This window comes from Thermobia domestica, chromosome 10 (genome assembly GCF_964235325.1).
Source record: "Thermobia domestica chromosome 10, izTheDome1.hap1.1, whole genome shotgun sequence".
Classification (NCBI taxonomy): Eukaryota; Metazoa; Arthropoda; class Insecta; order Zygentoma; family Lepismatidae; genus Thermobia; species Thermobia domestica.
In genome coordinates, this window is record NC_137463.1 from 268,664,516 (window position 1) to 268,682,549 (window position 18,034).

At 36.5% G+C, this 18,034-nt stretch overlaps 1 protein-coding gene across 1 annotated transcript in view; it reads left to right on the forward strand.

Annotated features, from left to right (window-relative positions):
• The first annotated feature begins 16,866 nt into the window (after nucleotides 1-16,866).
• The window catches only part of mats (MOB kinase activator-like 1), a 29,276-nt gene continuing 28,108 nt past the window's right edge, over nucleotides 16,867-18,034 (forward strand). Inside the window, exon 1 of the mRNA XM_081729569.1 lies at nucleotides 16,867-17,071. Within this exon, the coding sequence (XP_081585695.1) occupies nucleotides 17,058-17,071 (14 nt within the window). The 5' untranslated portion in view covers nucleotides 16,867-17,057. The remainder of the gene's footprint in view (nucleotides 17,072-18,034) is intronic.

Consider the following 18,034-nt stretch of genomic DNA (forward strand, 5'->3'; position numbering starts at 1 on the left):
TAATGTGCGTATGTCTCTTGAACAAAGGCATTAGTTTCTCTGCTCTGCCCATCCTTCGTCTTAGAGTAGTCGATTGCAAGGTGGTCTGAAGATCTTGTAGTCCACGGATTGATTCCCGTGCACGCAGAACCATTTTTATTTCTTGAGCACAAGAAAAAGAAAACCACATATTTCCAAAAACATATGTCTGTAAAAAAATTAAGAAATAAAGAAGTTATAATTAATACAAGAACTTTCCAAAACTCATCGTCAAATTCTAAGTTCCATTTTCGTAAGCGTTGCAAACACAGAGAGAGGGAATTTTATGCTTTATTAGAAATACAACGTAAGTCTTTTATAATGTTAGTTACTATACATATTCCACAGCTCTAATAATAATAGATATTAAACAAACACATAAAAGGAAATAAGCACAAAATACGCGAATAGAGAATGAACCTTAACATACCTTCGTAGAGTAGACGGTTGCCACAAGCTCTCCAAGTATATTGTTTTTATGCAAGATCATCAGTTCCAATCCCATACCCTACGCTGCCTTTGTTTGGAAAAGCTTGATTCGGTCAATGTCTTAAACAGCAATGTTTTGTTTCAATAATGTTGCTTAGTATTATCGTCTTTATTCTAGTTTATTTGAATATTTCCAAATAATCCAGAATTACTTCCTTTAAATAAAGTATTACAGTTATGAAGAATTTTATAAAAAGAGTAAACTTCATTTCTAATCATTATCCTAACCGGAAGGGGAAACTTATAAATATTTGAAATGGTAATTAACATATGACTAAACTTTAATTAAACAGTACTAAAATAAGACATTTACTCCTACTTATGAATTAAAAGTGTAGTAGTGATAGTTTTAAACCCAAGTAAAATATTCACTCTCTGCTTCATGAAAATAATAAACATTTTACAAAAATGTGTTCTTTTTGACTTATCGTAAATATTTTAGTAAATAAATAAATAAAATACAATTTTGAATAATTGAATCCCCGTGACACGACAGATGATTGTGAGGGTGAATATAATTAATATTACTACAAACTGTTACAAAGCTAGGGGCCCAGTGGAAGCAGGTGGGTGTAGCTGAGAAGCCTGAGGTGTTAGACTGTAGTGTTGTCAACGGCTGGATCGGCTCGACTCACGGCTCAGTCCCCACCGAGACGAACCTAGACGTGAGCCGAGCCCACTCCTGACCATACCGAGCCGGCTCGAGTCCTCGGCTCAGTTGGACCAAACCGAGCCGAACCAATGGCTCACTCCAACGGAGCCGCCTCGAGCCCACGGCTTACCTGAGCCGAGCCGATAGCTTATTCCAACCGAGCGGGCTCGAGCCGAAACGAGGTGGTTGCTCGTCGAGTTGGAGCCTTCTCTAGCCGATAGCTCACTTAACCTGAACCGAACCGAGTCGACTCGAGCTATTGGCTTAGTTGAACCGAGTCAAGGCGGAGCCCGAGCTGAGCCAGTGGCTCAGGGCTGCAGCCGAGCAGGTTATCATTATTTGACTGACGATCGTGAGGTTTTCGAGTCCCCTGTAGTAGCAAGGAAAAATGTTTAATTGTTCTCGATGTTTTTCTGAATTCATGACCCTGTCTAGTGGTCCCGAAATGTGATTGAAATAGAGACTTATTCATTAAGTTGAAAAAGATGGTACAGCGTTCAACTCCGGCGCATGGGGTCCTGGGTTTGATCTCAGCTAGCACCATGTGAACTTTGTGGTGAACACACCACGTGTGTGTGTGTATCCTAGGGGTTCTTCTGTTTCTTCCCACTTCCTTTATTCCACCAATTCATTCATTTCTCATAAGCTCCGCCTCCTTTACCCTAGTCGGCATAACTATGGAACGTAAAACAGATTGCTTTTTCGTTTTTTTGTTAGAGGCAAATGACTGTAAGTACTGTAAATAATTGTGGACAGAATTTGTACCCTCAGGTAAAATACTGGCTTTAACCCTTCGTGTTGATCTAGCGAGTTGCACGTGCGCCTTTGTTGTATGCAGTTCTGGGTTGTATTCCCGTTAGAACATAAAAAATAATTACCTTTTCATTTACTCTTATTAATTGTCTATCATTTTTAACCTGAAGACCATAAACGTGAAACATTAAACTAAATAGTTCCGTTTGAATATTGTCCAGTGATTTCAATCTCAATCATCAATTGTTGCGATCGTGCTATATACAGCCATATGTATACAACTGGTTTGTTGCAGCTGATCCGAATTTGAATGTGGTACTTTTGTGGATGTTAAAAGATTCAATGGTTGTTTGTGTTAATTCTTCGGCTATCACTACTGCTGTGGCAAGCTGTCTTTCCTTTAGGCAGTTATCTGCATGACATCGTCTAACCACTAACTTGTATTTCGTGCCTACGTGTTCTGTGTTGTGTTTAGCATAGTAGTCTGAAAACTAATAAAGCATTCTTTTCCTTGCGACATGAGGTCTATCACACAAATCAAGTATAGGTGAATGTATTTAGAAACGACAAGCTTTTCACACGTCATTCACTACAGACGAACTTCTATTATCCAGTTTTGATTGCTGACAGAAGGTAGCGTTTTATACTGAAAATGGGCAGTGAATGCACAAATGAATCAGGTACACTTTTGGTATGAGACTTCCAAACTATGCTATGTGTAAGTATCTAAAGACTTATAGAACAGTTATGTCCGTTCGTCCGTCCGTCTGTCAACAGGTATCAGAAGGAAAACAGTAAAAGGTAAAGAGATAACTGATCTTGCAATCAATTCAACGTCCCAAGGATAGGTTTCATTTCCTCTGTTTATTCTCTGTTCAAATCGGATGTTGTTCAAGTTAATCATTTCAAATTTCAACGTTTATCTCCATAGAACAAAATGGTTATTACATAACAACAAGCCTTTTCTGTAAACAATTTATCGTTTCAAAGCAATGTATCATGACAATGGTGACAGGTACATGAACACAGAAACATCGAGGACAGTTAAAATTCATTCATTGCAGAGGGACTCGAAAACCACACTACGTTAGTCTAACACTTCAGACTGCTAAGTTACACTCACCGGGTTCCACAGGGCCACTGCGGCCTCTAGCTTTGCAATAGTTTGTAGTAATATTCATTATATTCACCCTCGCAATCAGCTATCGTGTCACGTGGATTAAATTATTCCAAATTGTATTTTATTTATTTATTTACTAAAATATTTACGATACAGCCAAAAAGAACATTATTTTTGTAAAATGTTTATTATTTTCATGAAGAAAAGAGTAAATATTCTACTTGGGTTTAGAACTATCGCTACTACACTTTTAATTGATAAGTAATAGTTTATGATCATTATTTCTGTCCATTTTCTACAAATTACTTGCAGAGACTATTCGGAGTAAATGTCTTATTTTAGTACTGTTTAATTAAAGTTTAGTCATATGTTAATTACCATTTCAAATATTTATAAGTTTCCCCTTCCGGTTAGGACAAAGATTAGAAATGAAGTTTCCTCTTTTTATAAAATTCTTCATAATTGTAATACTTTATTTAAAGGACGTAATTCTGGATTATTTGGAAATATTCAAATAAACTAGAATAAAGACGATAATACTAAGCAACATTATTAAAACAAAAAATTGCTGTTTAAGATATTGACCGAATCAAGCTTTTCCAAACAAAGGCAACGTAGGGTATGGGATTGGAACTGATGATCGTGCATAAAAACAATATACTTGGAGAGCTTGTGGCAACCGTCTACTCTACGAAGGTATGTTAAGGTTCATTCTCTATTCGCGTATTTTGTGCTTATTTCCTTTTATGTGTTTGTTTAATATCTATTATTATTAGAGCTGTGCAATATGTATAGTAACTAACATTATAAAAAAATTACCGTTCTATTTCTAGTAAAGCATAAAATTCCCTCTCTCTGTGTAAATTTCGCCACGCGTTTGCCACGCTTACGAAAATGGAACTTAGAATTTGGCGATGAGTTTTGGACAATTCTATTAATTATAACTTCTATATTTCTTATTTTTTTTTACAGAAATATGTTTTTGGAAATATGTGGTTTCCTTCTTCTTCATATTTATAAGAAGACATTTAACATTTTCTATACGAAAGAGAGATATTTCTAATTATGCAATTTTAAAAGACATGCGCCAGAAATTCTGGACAGAAGTGTAGTTTCTTCTATTATTTTCTCTCCATTCCTAGACACAGACAAAACAGTTTTCCTCCATCTTCATGCTTCTTTAAGCAAATCACGTAATGACCCATACCTTTGGTTCGGTCTTAGTTGTTAGCTCTAAACTTCATGCGTCTCGATTCGTTTTTTTTACATTTTCTACTTGTGCTTAAGAAATAAAAATGATTCTGCATGCGCGGGAATCGATCCGTGGATTACATTATCTTCAGACTATCTTGCCATCGACTACTGTTGAAATGTTGTGTTTCTACTCAATTTCCTTTTCTCGGATGACTGGATAATTAAAAAAAACTTCTATTGTTGTAAAGAAAATAAAAAGTATGTCTTCAATGGGAATCGATCTGATGACACCGTGAACTTGAGCCAACGCTGGTACCGATTACACCATCAAGACCTGCATGCAATGAAAGCGCTATATTGAGTGATTTGTCAAAAGAGTCCAAGCACTTTACATCGCATTGTATTTTTTCCTTGTTTCTGTTTTATTGCGTTCATTCTTTGTGTTTTTCGTGCAATGCACGAAAAAGCAGATACATTTTTGTCCCGATGCCCAGGAATACGTTTTTAATTGATCAGCTAATAAGAGCTACTGGCGAAATGATATGGGGTGATGTGTAGTATTTTCTTTTCTTAGCAGCATGGGGCAAGATACTATTCCGCGGAAAACGTGCAAAAACTTGTTTGACAGAGAATACATGTGTCTTTACAGACACAAGTGAAAGGCGTCTTGATAAAAATCAGCGAAGGGTACCATAAATGGGAGATTTTTATTGATTATTTTTTCAATATCTCGCACCGTTTGCAAGATTTGAGCCTACTTCCGTTTAAAGTTTCTAATTCATGTATGATCAATGTTTTCTTTCTTCTTGTAATGCAGTATGTAATAAGCAAATACATTATACGCATAATTAATTATAATGTCAGTGATATATGGTGTTCATTAGGCAAAACACTCCAAACAATAAATATTCATCTTAGACTGGAGAAATGGTTATCCTTCGTTTTTCATTATCATTTGGCCATGAAACAAACGCCTGAAAGATATACAACCACTATATACAACTTTTAGGTGTTGAAATGTGTAACTCGTAGGATATGAAGCGTTACTTTTTAAAAATGTCAACACTTCTCGTGTACCCCTAAAAAATGTAGTAATGAAATAACGGCCATATTTTTTAAATATTCAATTAGAACTGGGTAATCTACACAAAATTTGAAATCGACCAGTGAAAACAGCACGTTTCTAGTGCTTGTGATTTTCGAGATCTCATTGTCTAAAGGATTGGGGACAAACACATAAACTTTTATTGGAGACAAACATATAAACCCAGCAGTTTAATATATAGACTAGCTGAACCTGCGCTCTCTACACAGCGCATCATTTGCATATGAGCATAAATCTCCTTCTCATTCTACACGACATATGTACATGTCCCTTTACAGACACAAGTGAAAGACGTCTTTATTAAAAAAATCTGCAAGGGGTATCATAAAGGGGAGATTTTTTCGATTATTTTTTCTCAATATTTCGCACCGTTTGCAAGGTTTGAGCCTACTTCCGGTTGCAGTTTTTAATTCATGTATGACCAGTGTTTTCTTTCTTCTTGCATGCAGTATGTAATAAGCAAATACATTACATAGACAATTAATTATAATGTCAGTTATATATGGTGTTCATTGTGCAAAACACTCCCAAAAAAAGGTTCATCTTAGTCTGAAAAAATGGTTATCCTTCCTTTTCCATTATTATTTGTCCATGAAACAAACGCCTGAGACATATACAAGCCCTATATAGAAAATGTGGTATTAAAATGTAGAACGCATAGGATATGATGCTTTAGTTTTTCTTAAGTTTCAACGCTTCCAGTGTACCCTAAAAAAATGTAATAAGGAAATAATGGTCATGTTTTTTTTAAAATATTCAATTAGAACTGGACAATCTACGCAAAATTTCCAATCGATCAGTGAAAACGTCATCTTTCTACAGCCTGTAGTTTCCGAGATCTCATTGTTGAAAGGATTGACCAGAAACGTATAAACGTCCTCAACATATACTTTAAAAGAACTCGGAAGGTGGAAGCACATTTCACATGCATTGATTTTAGAGAAGGCTTATTAAAATACAGAGTCTTTGAACAAGAATTTTATATCATAAACTTTATGAAAAATATATAGTTAACTAATTTAGACTACTTAAAGTACAAATACTTAAAATGTTTTTCTCTATTAAACGTGAAATCACACATAACCGTAAATGAAAGATTTGAAAGCTAAAGTTATAGGTTGGAGCTCAGGCGCTTTTAGTAGTGCCAAAGAGAGGGCGTAACCCTCTAATGGCTCGGGTTAGAAATATTCTTTGAATTTATATGATGAATAAAAAAATTCCCTAAATTCCTAACCCTTTACTACTACTACAAAAAAAAAAACGCTTTTAGTTGCTGTTGTAGCATTTTAAGAAATAGATTTATTCTTGAAAATTATCATCATCAGCGATTACTCATTTAGCAGTTGAATCTTGTACTGAATCGTGAATGAAACTTCTTAATAGCATTTTGTATGTTTATTGGTTTTTAGTGTTCCTTTTCAGTAGCGGAAGAGTGGCTCAATTGCAGAATGCTTACCTCTGGTCTATGGTATCCAAGTTCGATTCCGGAATAAGTAAGCTTGTGGTGGGCAATATCGTGTTCGTAGGTTTTCACGGGTACTTCTTTTCCTCCCACATTCTCATTCCACCAATTATTCCATCATTCATTTGCCTTAATCATCCATCTCCCTTGGCATAACGGGCATAATCGTCGGACGTCAAACCGAAATTCTTTCTTTTCAGTACCGGGACCATATGAGGCATGAACTAACAGTTTAAACTGGAATCCAAACAAGTGAAGTGTTTTTAAATTTCATTCTTCTCCCTCCGGAAATCGAAACCCAGGACACGCGCACCACTTGTTTCATATCGGATGTTAGAATACTATTAGTCTTTGCACTGTTAAGATTTAAAGTTCAATGTTCATAAGAAAGTTATGAAATATCCTTGCTTATAGGCAACTCACACTGTTTCTCTGTGCGTATCGGTTGCAAAAAGCAGGATATGTATATGAAGTAACAACAGAAGTCTGAATGGAGAGCTATATTTTGGAGAACAGTTACCGAATAACTTAACCTATCAACCAGAGACAAGGAAAGAGATTACTTACAGTATCATAGGTTAACTTAAGACCTTATTTAACTATCTGCGTTAAGTAGCTCACGCTGTAGAAGTGGTTGTACCTGTATGACTGATAACTATAAGGAGGGATAAAGTGGATCTGAAAAGGTAGGGATACGCATGACGTCACGCCGTCCACTGCCATTGTAATTTTTTTGGAAAGGGGGGGACGCCATAGATATTTTCTGGAAGTGGGAGGACGGCGTCCCTCGCGTTTTCTCTCACTTTTACCCCCTGACTATAAGAAGAAAAAATGGCTTGGACCAATGTTGTTTAAGCCAGCTTGCTCATACCTTTGGTCCTATCTATCACTATGGCAGTTTCAAAGGATGTATTTAATGTACACAGAAATTGACATATCTCGTTTGAGTTAAAATGTTGAGTACATTTGGAGTAATTTAAGATTGAAATCTTGAATTTTAGCATTGTAAATCAGTCGAGCCTACTGGTTGCTGTGATAATCAGGGCCATAACCAAGAAGACATTAATCGCCCTCAGTCTGTAGTTCGTCCATCCTGCAGCTTACGACCTCTTACTTTCTCTCTCTCAAATTGTTTAGTTGTTCTTTTGCTCGGAGAATGAATTTAACTTACTTTTGTCGGATCATAATTGCATTAAAATAGGAAAAGTTTAATTTTGGTTTCGTTGGTGCATGACCGTTTTAGAATTGATAGGTTGAGTGATCCAGTAGCCTAAATGTCAACAGCAATAATGTCGAAATTAGCATCCTTATTAATACTAATATCAGCGTTATTGCTAGTGATGAACGCAAGAGTCTTGGTCTTGCATGCAAGACCAAGACCAGGAATCCCGCTGCAAGACAAATACCAAGACCAAGGGGTGCAAGACCAAGACCAAGACCAAGACCAAGACTCTTGCGCAAGAGTCTTGCATAAGTATCGGCTCAGTGTGAGAACATTCATCTTTTATGCATCGGGACCCTGGTTCGATCCCAGCTTGCGCCATGTGAACTTTTTGGTGAGCAAACACCGTGCGCGTGGTTTTCTTGGGGTTTTCCTCTTTCCTCCTACTTTCTTCATTCCACCATTTCATTCATTTCTCATCATCACTGTCTCCCTTAGTCTCGATGCATAAACGTGCGACGTTAAACTAGATATTTCATTTCGTTTCAAAATATATTACTGGTGTTTTTCCAAAAGTAAAGAGAAATGTAGTATTGAACATGAGTAATTCCGTACACCATATATGCCGACTATATGGGTATAGCCTTGAATTTTTTTAACGCGTGCTCATAAAATTAATATCAAAATAACATTTTTATGACATTGACAAAAACTCAGTGTATGTGGTCACAAGCTTGCTTTCATGGCTGGGTGCTTATACGTTGAATAATTGTTTATCAATATAACTTTTAGCCTCTTTAGGTACGGTACACAGCATTTCGAGGATTGAGCGATATAACATTATACAACATAAAATAGTCCATATTCACAATGAGAGTGATTTTGTACAGTTATTTCAAATAACTTGGAGTTTGATGCCATTATTTTGTATTTCTAATACAGGTCAAAAGTAATATAAATTGAGTTTACACAAAAGACATAGATAGTCGAGTCGTTTTCAGTTTTCACTCAAATTATTCTAAAATATTAAGAGGTTTGATTATAGTCATTATTATTTTAATTTTCTCTCTCTTTTTGGCCAATATTGCTAAACATATCATCATCTTCATCATAGCTATTCTGTCACTTATGGCAGGTCACTTAACTGTAGCTGAGAAGCTTCGATGGACGGTGGTCCTCAGCTAGTCTCTTCGTTTTGACGCAGCAATTTCTAGTACCTTCCTTAAACTACAGTCTCCTTCGTCCCCCCTCTCTCTCTCTTTCCTTCCACCATACCCTCTAGCACTTCCCTCATAATACAGTTCCTCCTCAGCCAATGTCCCAACCGGTTCCTCTTCTTCCTTTTAATTACATCTAAAATTATTCTTTTCTCCCCAACTGTTACTATTTCTAATACCTCATTCATTTTCCGTTCAACCCAGCTAATTCTCTCCTTTTTTCTCCATGCCCACATTTCGAAAGCCTCCATTTTTTTATATCACTTTTGCGTAATGTCCATGTTTCTGTCCCATAGAGTACATATTGGGATCAGTAAAACAAAATCTCAATATTTAATTGGAAGTTTGTTCAATACAAGGATTAGCTAATCGTAGTTTTAAAAAAATCTGACGCTTTTGTGTGTAAAAATAATTTTGCATTTCATGGTATTTCAGTAATTCGTGCCGTCTTGATTTTCTTCATGATTCTCATGGTTAGCCTCCCTGGGTTTGGGAACCAGTGGAATATTGAATCTGTTAATATATATATATATATATATATATATATATATATATATATATATATATATATATATATATATATATATATATATATATATATATATATATATATATATATATATATATATTACGAAGAGCTCCTTCGTGGCTAAGTGGTTAGCGTACGCGCCTTTGGCGTGGGAGACCCGGGTTCGATTCCTGGCGGGAGCTCATGTGGTTCGGATTCCACGTTAATCAGTAGGTCCACGTCTCATATAGCCTCGTTGCTGAAAGGGACGTTAAACTCAAAATCAACTCAACTCAAATATTACGAAATGTTGTGGTTTATCTTAGGAGTATTGAAGCTTGGGCACCGATTGAAAAAAAATAATAGTGGTCATTGCCTATATTGTGCACTATCATCATACGAAGATATGCTGTATTTCCGTTACTATTGGAGCATTGTATAATTTATTATCTCTTATATCCAGACTAAAATTTAACCTATAAAAAGCATAAGATTCCTTACAAGCAAGACTTGCAAGACTCTTGCAAGCATGACCAAGACCAAGACTGGGGATGCAAAGCCAAGACGAAGACCGAGACCAGGTTTTCCAGTGCAAGACCAAGACCACCCGGGTCTTGGTCTTGGTGTTGCATTTGTGTTCATCACTAGTTGGTACTTAGACTACTGTGTCACTCGACTATTCAATGAAAACAATGACAGCTATGTCCCAATGAGCAAATAGAGTTAATAGCTAAGTATAAAGAATAGACAAATAAACAATACAATAATACTAAGACAAGCTGTTTTCATGAACTATCACACCTAGAACTTAGAATTTTAGATGTCTCGGAAAAGCTGAAATAAACTTAGGTTATACAACTGTCATAAGTTCAAATCTAGTCTTTGTTGCGATTTTCAGTCACGAAGCTTGCTTTTGCTATAGATACCAATTTCAAGACAAATTTAAACCAAATCAGGCATATGACGCCTGCGGCGGCGTTATGATCGAATAATTTTCGTATTTGCAACTTGGTCCGATAAGTTTTTTTTTTTAATTAAACGTTTAATTTTTATCAGAAGCGATTGAAAAGAGCCGCTTCGACCAAACAACAAATAGGCACCTTAGAGAACATTTTCGATACCCATTTATGGTTGAATTAAGCCCTGATACCAGCGCCGAAGTTAGAGGAGGGTAGTATCGGTATACCCATCTAAAACTTTAGGCCAAACTTTCTTTCGATTCGAGGTTTAGGTTTCCCGTCAGGAGCGATAAAAAAAAACGACAATTTCTCCGAGAGAAGTAGCTCAAGCGGTAGAGCGTGGCTTCGCTTTCGGTAGATCGTGGGTTCGATTCCAACTGCCGACCATCGTGACTGGGGTTTTCCTCAGTCCTACCAGGCAAATGCCGTGATAGTACTTACTAAACAGGCGCTGGTCCATACCTTCCCAAATCCTTTCTATTGTTGTTAGATATGCAGCATAAAATGGCTTCTGATGAGCTGTGTCTGGTGATTGTCAAATAAATAAAATAAATACACACCCTGGTAAAAAAAAAGAAAAAGAAAAAGTAGTAGTAGTGCTCTTCTCCTAAAAGTATTTCCTAAAATAAATAAAAGTTGTAAACTAAGTTATATTAAAACCGAGGAGGCAAATAAGAAAACTCGCAAGTCTAGCTCTTCTAGTTAGATTACAATTTTCGTGGTCATTTTCTCATATGTTGAAAGGTGTTTCGAGTGTACTGTCAGACAAAAAAAAAAAAAAAAAAAAAGATGCTGGCTTGACTTATAAGCTAATGTACTATTCCAACATTCACCTAATCTGTGAAAAGCTTGGAAAAACCAGTAAGGATGGCTGGATATCAATTTTTTAAGAGTAGAATTACTCGAACAGTTGTTTCCTACAAAATCTAACCCTGGGGCTGTTCACACAGATGATTCCAATAATAATAATAATAATAATAATAATAATAATAATAATAATAATAATAATAATAATAATAATAATAATAATAATAATAAATCGGTCAAGAGGGTGTGAAAAAGCTTTTGCAAATCAGCTATCCTAAGAGAGGTTTTTCCTCATTCGCACCAGGGAAATGTCGGAATAGTACCTAACTTACAGGCCCCAAGTACTCTCCTCCAATGCCTTGAACGAAGGACGTTTTCCATCTGACATCTTCGTCATCAAGCCGGAGATGCTATAACCATCTTTATAATGTGAAATAAATAAATATGTTTTGTCTTTATCTGAAGTAGTAGCTGGCAAATTTACGTGTTCTTTGGATTTTTCTTCACTATTTCTCGATGTATTTGTTTTCACATTTTCGTCAATGGAATTTATACAGCTATTGTCTCTTTTCCTCTTTAACCAATTTGCTAACACCTTTTTGGACATCTTGCAAATTGCGAAGCAACTGTTAATTCGTCAACCCACAAAGAAAGTTTAAACCTTTTCGGATTTCCACTTTTTAATGTAAATTTTAGACTTTCACTGAAACAGTTACTACTTCCTTACTATCGTAAGTTCATACTTTTTTTTTTTTTTTTCAGAATAAAGCAACATCCTTTCCAACAGTACCATTCGCTTCTCTGTATTATATATAACCGTATACAGCAGAAACGACAAAAGCGAGAAAAATTTTGAGCTTTTACGGATTTTTTTTTCCAAAATTTTTGCTCCTATTTATATTCAAAAAACTTACTGCGTTATTACTACTTGTCCTAGCATCATGGTTCAAACTCCATTTTCTTCAGTATTACGCGCCCTTTCCAACGGTACCACCGATATGTCCGTATCATACACATGAATCCAAAAATTCGGCAAAAAAACTAAAATCACCCTGTCGGATATATTTGCGCACCTCGGGCCCGAGTCCGTGTTCAGGTAGGGATCTCAGAAAAAATTGAGAAATACTCAAATGTGCACACAATCCGTATGAAAATTTTAATATCGATATCTTGAAAACTAAGGGTGGGACTTTTTAAAATTTCCCTTAAGAAAAAAAATGAAAAAGTCACACCCCTCCGCCCGCACTTGACCCCGCTAAGTTTACCATGCAATTCCAAAACGCATCTGAGCTCCTCCGTGGCTAAGCGGTTAGCATACGCGCCTTTGGCGTGGGAGACCCGGGTTCAATTCCCGGCGGGAGCTCATGTGGTTCGGATTCCACGTTAATCAGTAGGTCCACGTCTCATATAGCCTTGCTGCTGAAAGGGACGTTAAACTCAAAATCAACTCAACTCAACTACAAAACGCATCTGGGTTGCTCTTTGATCCATGCTTGACTTGAGCAATACAAAAGAAAAAAAATGTTCAATACGTGTTATATGAGTTTAATAAGCGTTTGAACACAACACCACTACATGGTACCGATACCTAACATAAATCCCCAAAGGGTTAAACACTACTATACGTAAGCAAATATTTTCGAAGTGACGGCTGTATCGAAATGATGAAAGATTCTGTGACATGCTCATACGCTACAAATCTTTCCTGACACTTGTTTTCTACCCTTTCCTGTTAACAAATTTTCTTTTTTATCTGAAAGAAAATGAAACAACAAAGAAAAATGTTAATTTTTACCCCGTCCCTTTTTTGTTCAGTAGGTTGAGGAAAATCTACTAGTAGTACTAGCTGCTGAGTATTTATCGAAATAAATCGCAGCTTTCTTTTATGTCAATTGCGGTGGGAACAACGACGAATGCTTCAAACTAAACCGGCGATAGGTCATAGGGGTAAAATCGAACGGCGGGTAATTCCGAACACTGCAATTTCCAGAAACTGGCAACACTGCAAAGTGGACTGAAGTACTCATTTGTGTCTTCACGTGCCGGATTTGTACGAGAAATCGTTATGTGTGAGAACGCTCTGTGCCTGTAACAATAATTCACAAAAAACAATTTGACACCTTCGTGTTAGAAAGATAAGCGAGTACAATAATTAAAGCTATTAATTTCTTTCCTTTTTTCCTACGGTTTGCTGCGCATGATTTAATAGGTGAAAAATATTTGTCAAACAGGTTATCAAACAGAAAAACCAGCTCATATATTGAGGCTAAATCAAAAGGCAGGAGCCAATTCAAAATAGTTTATTCCTTTTTTTTTTTCAAGACTAGATAACTCGAAACACGAAACATAAGTATAACTATACCCAAAAGAAACTTAAATCTACCATACAAACCAGAATAAATCACTCATTTTCTTTTCTTTCTTTTCTCCCTTTCGTCCCAAAACTGGTTTTAAAGGAATATTAATTTAGTGGTTAGGTTTTACCAAATCTCCATTAACCATAATGTATGTAAATTCTCACTACTTCATTTCACTGTATTAACATAATTTTGTTTCACAATTCCATATTATAAGGTCACATCTAACTATTAACGAACTATACCACATCCTTCTATATATGTACCACATAGAAGGCTGTGACTATACCCATTGGGGTTACCTGCAGCAATACACCGCTCGCCAGCTGCACACCTAACAGGTGCATACAGGCACAATTAGCGTCATGCAGTGGGAAGTATGAGAACTTCCGGAGACAGAGAAACCAAGGGCAACTGGCAAACCTTTTAAAGCTATTTCTCTCACTGTCTTTAAGATGGAGATTTAATTTACAAACATATTTTTTATTATTCGACTAAACGCAACACATTGATCATCAGTTCAATTAGAGACGCCTACCTAATACTGTGTAGCAGCACCTTTCGCTCTCATAATGGCGGCTGGATTCCACGAGGCACCTGAAGTGTTGTTGTGGCCTCTCAATCCATATCTGCTGCAGTCTCCCACAGAGCCCGCAGGTTGGTCGGACGAGGGTCCACAGCCGGCAGGCGTCCTTCCATGGCGTCCCAGAAGTGTCCGATGGGTGTTCGGGATTGAGCTCCGGTGACCGTGATGGCCAGGGAAGTTTTGCCAGATCAGAAGAGTGCTCATCAAACTAGTCTGCTGCCATGCTAGAAAGGTGGGACGGCGCATTGTCCTGCTGGAAGATCAGGTAACCATCCGGATGTTTCAGCGGAGCAAATGAAAAACATGGTCATCCAGATCGCGGTAGCATTCACCTGTGAGAAACAGTGTCACATGTGTTAGGGGGCCCATTTAAGTTCACGTAAAATGACCCAGATAAGGATACCACCACAGCAGCCAGTTCAGAAATTGAGCCACTCAGTCGTCTGGTCCCTACGATTTGACCACGGTCAAATGCACTCAGACCTTTCGTCTTGCCCATCACACACTGCACTGATACCGAGAGAGGAAGCATACAGCAGCAGTACACGCGCGACGCGTTTCATTCATAAGCAATGGCGGAGCCTCGGCAGGGCGGTTTCTGCAATTGTCCTGCTGTATCTAATTCAACTGGTGATCAGTGTATATCAATGTTTTACATTTATTTCTGTATCAATGTTTTACATTATTAAATCCATATTTTGGTGGAAATTCCTATTGGTGGGTGGATCATCATCACTGTTGACCAGGGATGTAGAGGGTAAAAAATTAAGAATTTAATCCGGTGATGGAGGTGATCTATGCACAGGCCGGTAGCCAGACCAAAAATGTAGGGGAGGGGGGGCAGGATCCAACAATATTATAGTTAATCACCATATTATAGTTAATTTGCAGGCCTATCGTGAAAATTTTAGGAGGGCAGCAAAAATTTAGGGGGGCCCGCTCCCCCTGGATACGGTCCTGTCTATCCATCGGAAGTAGTAGAAATCAACTGTTCCTGGTTTTAATGTTGACCATTGTAGAAAAAAGACGATAATAGATAGCGAGTAGCGGTTTCTTGTAGTCGATTAAGCGTCTCAATAATACATTTCACCTGTATCCACAACTTTCCATTAAAACCACAAGTGATAGTAAATCCACAGCAACTTTTGGTTTCAATATTAATCTACACGGAGCAAAAACGTTAAAAGTTAGAGCAAGGAAAAGGAACTTTTTAAAACTCGATTAGCGTTCTAAAGAAAAGGTACCATTTTCTTTCTTAACCCTGAATCCAATCTGGAAGTGACAGAAATAGACCACTTAAGTGTTAACATTGATCACTATGAAGTAGAAACGGTAATATAGAGCGAAGAGTGGTTTTCTTTCAATTAAGCGTCCATCTCTACTGTAATCTCTCTACTAAAACCGATTTCAGCGTTAATTGAAAAAAAACATCACGCCATACAAGGTAAACTCCTTCACGAGGTGTACTTGTTTACACTCAGCTTCATCTTAGGCTGTTATTTGTGCAAGAGGGAATTATTGAACCTCTCGTGGGTAAGCAGTTAGCATACCTGCCTTTGGTGTGGGAGGCCTGGGTTCGTTTCTCGGAGGGAGCTCATGTAGTTCGGATTCCATGTTGAGCTGTAGGTTCACTTGTCATATAGCCTCACTGCTGAAGGCAATTCTGGAAATGGATCAACAATGGAAAGATTTTGAAACTACGATAAAGGGATGCGAAGTCAAAAACGGAAGGAGCCAAATAATTAATATTAAACTCACAACTAAAATGTTTATTACCTTTTTTTTGCCAAACAAATTTGTACTTTGATATTTCGGTCAACTTCGGGATTCAAGAAATCAGTCAATTCCGGGAATCCTCAGTTTGTATGTATGTCTGCAAGAAATAATGCAGTTGAACAATTTGATGATTGCCCCGCTTTTTTAATGTATAGAGTAGAAATTATGAGGGAACAAGAATCAAGATCCATTCGAAATGTACATATTTCCTTTTGTTCTTGAAGCTGTATGAAAATACAACTTATTTGCATTTCATTCCTTACCTTCAATTTTGAATTTATCTTTTCCTTTCCGTATAATGGACAGGGGTATCTTAATAAACGATATATTTATTTTTTTTTTTAAAAAAAAGACAAATAAATTGATTTATTATTATGTAGAAATGGGTGAAATATGATATTTCCACTAAAAATTTTCTGACCATTGTAATATCATTAACATCACGTTATCTTAATTATTGTAATCATAAGGGGTTATCACATATCATAATTGTAACTTTGAGAGAATTTTCAGAAACATTATTCACCACTGTCGCTAACGTGAAAGGAGGATTAGTTGAAATATAGTTCAATATTTATTGTGTAAATATGTGGTAACGACGCTGAACTTTCTATTTAAAATTTCGTCAGAAAATGATAGTATTTCACAAGAATATCAGACTCACTAAGCAAAACAAATTTTCACCAGGAAGTGACGTCAAGGAACGGAAATGACGACAGATCAACCATTTTCGTTGTAACAGTAGACAGATGGATGCAAAGAGATGTGAGAGAAATATCAGTGTCATATCGCGTCATCTTGTAAGACAGTAATTTGTGATGGTTATATTTTGATCCAGTTGTATTTACTTAGTGCCTTATATTTTACAAATCAATAAACCAAGGAGAAAAGAATGAGTTTCCTGTTGTAAGTAAACTGTTGTCAGTGATTGTCATTTGTTTATATAATTTGTAGAAGTAATTAGGAATTCTTTGTGACATCGAAAAAAAGTCAAAACTTGTTAATTTTAATTTCACCCTAATATGATGTTTATATTAAATATTAACAATGGTTTCTGTAAAATTAATTTTATATGTATGTATATCTTTAAAAAATGCTAATGTTACGTGAATTAAGTAATTAAGGCTTAAAAGATATCTTCTTAACCACATACAGAGATCATTGAACGTCAGGGGTAGATTCTCACCCCCAACCGTAAATAATTACTATTTCGCTTTTGTCTAAGTATTAGCAGTGATGCACTTGGTACCCGAACATTTAAAGAGACAGAAGGAAGTTATGATTCACTGGGGTGGGAATAGTTGTTTGATTTATCATTATCCAGATAGTATTTACGCTTTGAGGAAAATAGATCTACCCACTTATTTCATGCTGGATCTCTTGTACTAGAGGATATTTAAAGTTCCTCACGTTATATATTACTATGATTATTCCTTATGTAGAAATAATAACTACCGTTCGTGTATGCATCTACTGGAGACGACACAAAGACCTTGATATGCACAATATTAAAAAATACGTATAAATTGAAAATTCGACTTCATACATATGACAGTAAATATATAGTGCTTTCATAAAAATGCTGTTTCTGAGTGTGCTATGAGTCTTATTGTAGTAGCGACTTGAATTTTAAATATATGCTGTAGATAGAAACATGTTGGCACAAGAAATTATTGGATGTGGGTGGCGGAGAAAGTATAGGTGACTAAACGGGTGCAGTTTTACTATACGAATCCACAGATGGTAAAATGTTCGGAAAAATTGGGGAAGTCTTTAATTTGTTAATTTGTCCTGCGGGGCTTCTAACCCGTTCCTACTCGTACTACAACTATTTATACTATGGATCCGTATAGTAAAACTGCACGACTA